Here is a 5,125-nt window from a genome sequence, read left to right on the forward strand (position 1 = left end):
TTTTTAATTGGATTGTTTGGTTTTTGTTATTGTGTAAGATTAGCTCCTTATCCTTTACATGATTTGCAATTATTTCCTCCCACTCAGTAGGTTGCCTTTTCATTTTGTTGATGGTTTCCCATTGGTAAATTTCGATACAGGCACCTTCTTGCTTCATGTATGGTCAACTATTCTTTGCATACATTTTAATATCAAAACATAATAGTGTTATCCATTTGTGAGTATTTTCCTTTCTTAGTTCTCTTAGAGTCTTCATTCCTTTGCAAAATGTGGAATCTGTTCACTCCAGGGAGGAACATTTGCTTCACTAACAACAAAAGTATACTTGGCTACTCTGTTTCTTTGCTTTTTGCTTACATAATAACATTTTGGTTTAATGCCAATCTAAGTGTAATCAGTTTGAAGACATTCTAGATGGCAATTAAACTCCACCCATGTGGCACCCATATTGCACACAATCAGTTGAAATGAGGGCATATGAATGGCAACGACCTGTGGTCGGAGAAGGCCTTCCAAGGTAGTAGAATTTTATCAGGAAAGCTAGCTGTTTGGAGAGTGGAAGAAAGTATTCTAGCCTGAAAGGGTAGTATGTAAAACAAGGATGGCATGTTTAGAAGATGTTCAGGTAGTAGTTTGTTTTACAATTCAAAGATTTTTTTATGGGTTATTTACCCCAGTTTTATTGAGATGTAATTGACATATAATAGAACTCAAAGATTGATATGCCTGGGACACATTGATAAAAGGGGAGACTGGTAAAAGGTGAGGTTGCAAAGGGAAGGAGGAGTGAGAGCTGGTAGGACCTTGCAAGTGCAAGGGGAAATTATCAGATCTTTGACATGATCTAATTTGTGTTATAAGCTAAACCTTATTCAGTTTCATGAGGCAACATGCAAAATGGAATTGGGAGTGCACTATGCGGAATTGTGATGCAAATCCTGCCCTCCCATAAACTTACAGACCTACTCAATCATTAGACAGTCCATCTAAATTATAATGTCGGTCTCCTTTTGGGGAAATTGCAGGTCTCACTTTTTCAAACCAATAGTCTACGTGGGGGTGCAGGTGGCTTTAAGCAAATATTCATCTATTGATCACACATGATGAAACAGTACTAATTATTGGTCTGCTTCTCCCTCTCCTTCTGCCCCTCCCCACTGCCCGTGCACGCGCTCTCTCTCTCTCTCAAACAAATAAAATCTTTATTTTTTTAAAAAAATATTTTATTTATTTATTTGACAGGAGAGAGCATGAGCAGGGGGAGCACCAGAGGGAGAGGGGGAAGTGGACTCTCCACCGAGTGGGGAGCCTGATGTGGGGCTCGATCCCTGGACCCCGGGATCACGACCAGAGCAGAAGGCAGACACCTAACTGACTGAGCCACCCAGGCACCCCTAAATAAAATCTTTATAAAAATAATGGGAACTAATCAAGGAATGCAATGAAAAGAAGTCATTGTAAACAAGATATGCCACAAGACTGAAAGAAATGACCCTAGAGGAAAGAGTTAATATGAGGAAAAGCAGAGAAAAATCAGGGGCGCCTGGGTGGCCCAGTCGTTAAGCGTCTGCCTTTGGCTCAGGGCATGATCCCAGTGTTCTGGGATCGAGCCCCACATCAGGCTCCTCCGCTAGGAGCGTGCTTCTTCCTCTCCCACTCCCCCTGCTTGTGTTCCCTCTCTCACTGGCTGTCTCTGTCAAATAAATAAATAAAATCTTCAAAAAAAAAAAAAGAAGAGAAAAATCAGGGATAGAGGAGGAGGTGTAAGGTAATGTAAAGGATCTGGGGCAGCTGGGTGGCTCAGTCGGTTAAGCATCTTCCTTCAGCTCAGGTCATGATCCCATGGTCCTGGGGTGAAGCCCCACATAGGGCCCCCTGCTCAGTGGGGAGCCTGTTGTTCCCCCTGCTTGTGCCTATTTTTTTTTCTCTCTCTCTCAAATGAGTAACACCAAAAAAAAAAAAAAAAAAAAAAGTAAAGGATCAAAATTTTTCTTTGGGCTGGAGATAGGGGAGATTTTTTAAAACAATTTTTATTATGTTAATCACCATACAGAACATCATTAGTTTTTGATGTAGTGTTCCGTGATTCATTGTTTGCGTATAACACCCACTGCTCCATGCAATACATGCCCTCCTTAATATCCATCGCTGGCCTATCCCAATCCCTCACCCCCCTCCCCTCTGAAACCCTCAGTTTGTTTCCCAGAGTCCATGGTCTCTCGTGGTTCATTCCCCCTTCTGTTTACCCCCCCCCCCCTTCATTCTTCCCTGCCTTCTCCTACTGATCTCCCTGCTATTCCTTATGTTCCATAAATGAGTGAAACCATATGATAATTGTCTTTCTCTGCTTGACTTATTTCACTTAGCATAATCTCCTCCAGTCCCGTGCATGTTGCTGCAAATGTTGGGTAATCATTCTTTCTGATGGCTGAGTAATATTCCATTGTATATACGGACCACATCTTCTTTATCCATTCATCCGTTGAAGGGCATCTCAGCTGATAGGGGAGATTTTTACTATTAATTTCTTTCTACAGTTTATATATAGAGAGAGACCCTAAAGCTTGCCTAAAGGCCTATTAGTATGTCTTTCAGGAGTCTGAATACCTGCTCCTTGTTCTCTACAGCACTGACTGCAGAAATGTACTTGGTTTAAGCTCAGCCTGGGGAAGCTGAGAGCAAGAGCTGAGAAGTTTGTTCAGGCCAAATTGTAGGGGCTTATCTACCCTAGTAATCATACTGTGCATTTGAAACTTTGATTTATATGCACTGCTCTACCAGCCTCCTTTATATCAGTCTGGGTTTGAAAGGCAACAGCTGAGCTGGGAGGACCTATGTGATGCTTCTTCAGTTGTGACTTTTCCCAATTACATACCCTAATGGGGAGGATGTGGATACTAACACCTCTATCTCAGAGGATGACCTTGTGGCTTTCTCTGTGTTGACATCCTTCCTACAACTTTGAGATAGTAAACCTTGCTTAATTTACTCAAGAGGTGTCTGATTAAGTGAAGAAGTAACCACTGACATTGGTCAAAATGGTGGTTCCAGACCTCAACAGATTAAACGAGCTTAAATCTACCATTACCATGCTATTTACTTTTTTTTTTTTTGGTAAGATTTTATTTATTTATTTGACAGACAGCGAGAGAGGGGACACAAGCAGGGGGAGTGGGAGAGGAAGAAGCAAGCTCCCAGTGGAGGAGCCGGATGTGGGTATCCATACCAGAACTCTGGGATCACGCCCTGAGCCAAAGGCAGACGCTCAACTACTGAGCCACCAAGGCGCCCCCATGTTATTTATTTTAATAAGTAACATCGAAACAAAAGACAAAATACAAAAGCAAAGCTTTCTATAAATAAATTGTGGCTTGAAAGCAGTGGTCTGTTTCTCCCCCCACAAAAAACCTACTAAGTATTTGTGCAATGTTGTTGGTAGGAAACAAAGCACACCCAGGGTAGTTCAGTATTCCTCCACACCTAGTTTAGGGTCACTGTGAAGCACTGTTGCAGAAACTTGCAAATATACTTATCGAAATCAAGAGAATAGAATGCCTTTCTCAGAAATCTCACTACTTTACCCAGAACCCACAGCTAAGGTCAAAATTGCTAACACGAAATTGCAACTCCTATGTGTGCAAGTTTCTCTCCTTGTTAAATTACACTATGCTTACGGGAAGGACCCCATTTCATACTTTTTTTTACGCCACTCGCAAAGTAGAGAATAGGGACCCCTGAAGGCAATGTTTGAACAACACAGGTATTAACAATGAATTTAGGAAGGCAGGTAGTATGTACAATGGTTATCGTGGGCTTTGGTTACAGATCTGTGTTCTAATTCCTAGTGGTCACTTTGTAGCTATGAGTCCTTGGTTAAATAATTTTCTTGTAGGATAATTTTTTTTTAAATATTTTATTTATTTGAGAGAGAGTACGAGCGGGGGGAGGGGCAGAGGGAGAGGGAGAAGCGGACTCCCCACTGAGTAGGGAGCCAGACGGGGTTGGGGGGGGGGAGGGCGGATCCTAGGACCCTGGGATCCTGACTTGAGCCGAAGGCAGACCCTTAACTGACTCAGCTACCCAGGTGCCCCTCCTTTACGAGAATTTTTACATCCATTCAAGGACTAAGGATATGTCAGGTACACAGGGGATCCACTGTGAACGAAGTAGGCAGCATTCCTGTCCAAGAAAAGGTTTTTCAACAGTCCAGAAGACAGAAAAGAAATTTGAAAAACCGTGGAAGATCTTATCTATAAAATAAAAATCGTATCTGCTTCCCGGCAGATTAAATGAGATAAAGCGATTACTTAGTTCAATGGCTAGCATAATTAACAATAAGACTAGAGATGGTTTAGCAAAGCAAAGCCAAGTAAAGTTTGGGTTTCACTTCCTTATCACGTGAATCGCTCCTCTTACACGGGTGGGTTCCCCAGGCTTTTCCACTTCAGGGCCTAACAGGTGTCTACTTGTATGTGTGAGGGACGAGCCCTGGCTACGGAGGACACGAAGCCAAGAGCAGCTAGTACCCGCCAGGATAGAGGTGGGAGGATGCCGTCTCTAGCCCCCGGCTACTCATTTTACCTCCTGGATCCAGGGCGCTAGCGCCAGCCGCCGCTGTCAGGCCGGATCTCCCATTGGCTAGTCTCCTTAGGAAACACACGCCTTTTCCCGCCTCCTCACGCAGCTAGTCCAATGCAAGCTTCCCCGTTCCGCTCCGCCCCGCCCCCACAACACCGCCTACCTGATGGATTCGCGCCATTGGTGGATCTCTGCGGCCGTGATGGCGGCGGTGCGCGTGCGCGCTCGCTCCGGGGCGCTCGTCCCTAGTGGAGCGAGCGGGCCGTACTGTAGCAGGCCGACTGTGCTCAGCCCGGGTGAAAGGGCGGCGGCGGCGCTGGGCGGGGCCGAGTTCCACCTCCTGCTGCCGGGCTGTGGTGGGTCCTGAGAGCAGCTCAGGCGGGGCGGGGCCGGCCGAGTGGAGTCCGCGCGCACCCGCTCTGAGCTGCCCGCTCCGGCGGCTGCGCTGCTCGCCTCCCGCGACGTCGCGCCGGGGTCTCCAAGCATGACCGAGCTGAGACAGAGGGCGGTCCGCGAGCCAGACGCGCCGCCCGAGGACAAGGTAGCG

The 5,125-nt window shown here is 45.6% G+C and overlaps 1 protein-coding gene across 2 annotated transcripts in view; it reads left to right on the forward strand.

The window, feature by feature from the left end:
- The first annotated feature begins 4,821 nt into the window (after positions 1 to 4,821).
- The window catches only part of CDS2 (CDP-diacylglycerol synthase 2), a 61,779-nt gene continuing 61,475 nt past the window's right edge, over positions 4,822 to 5,125 (forward strand). The window contains exon 1 of one of the 2 annotated variants that reach the window (XM_045808684.2): positions 4,822 to 5,119. In XM_045808684.2, coding sequence (XP_045664640.1) covers positions 5,063 to 5,119 — 57 coding nt within the window. In that variant the 5' untranslated portion in view covers positions 4,822 to 5,062. The remainder of the gene's footprint in view (positions 5,120 to 5,125) is intronic. The other variant, XM_045808681.2, reaches the window with a different exon arrangement.

The sequence above is a fragment of the Ursus americanus genome, chromosome 22, assembly GCF_024610735.1.
Source record: "Ursus americanus isolate L20-20 chromosome 22, mUrsAme1.1.p, whole genome shotgun sequence".
NCBI lineage: Eukaryota > Metazoa > Chordata > Mammalia > Carnivora > Ursidae > Ursus > Ursus americanus.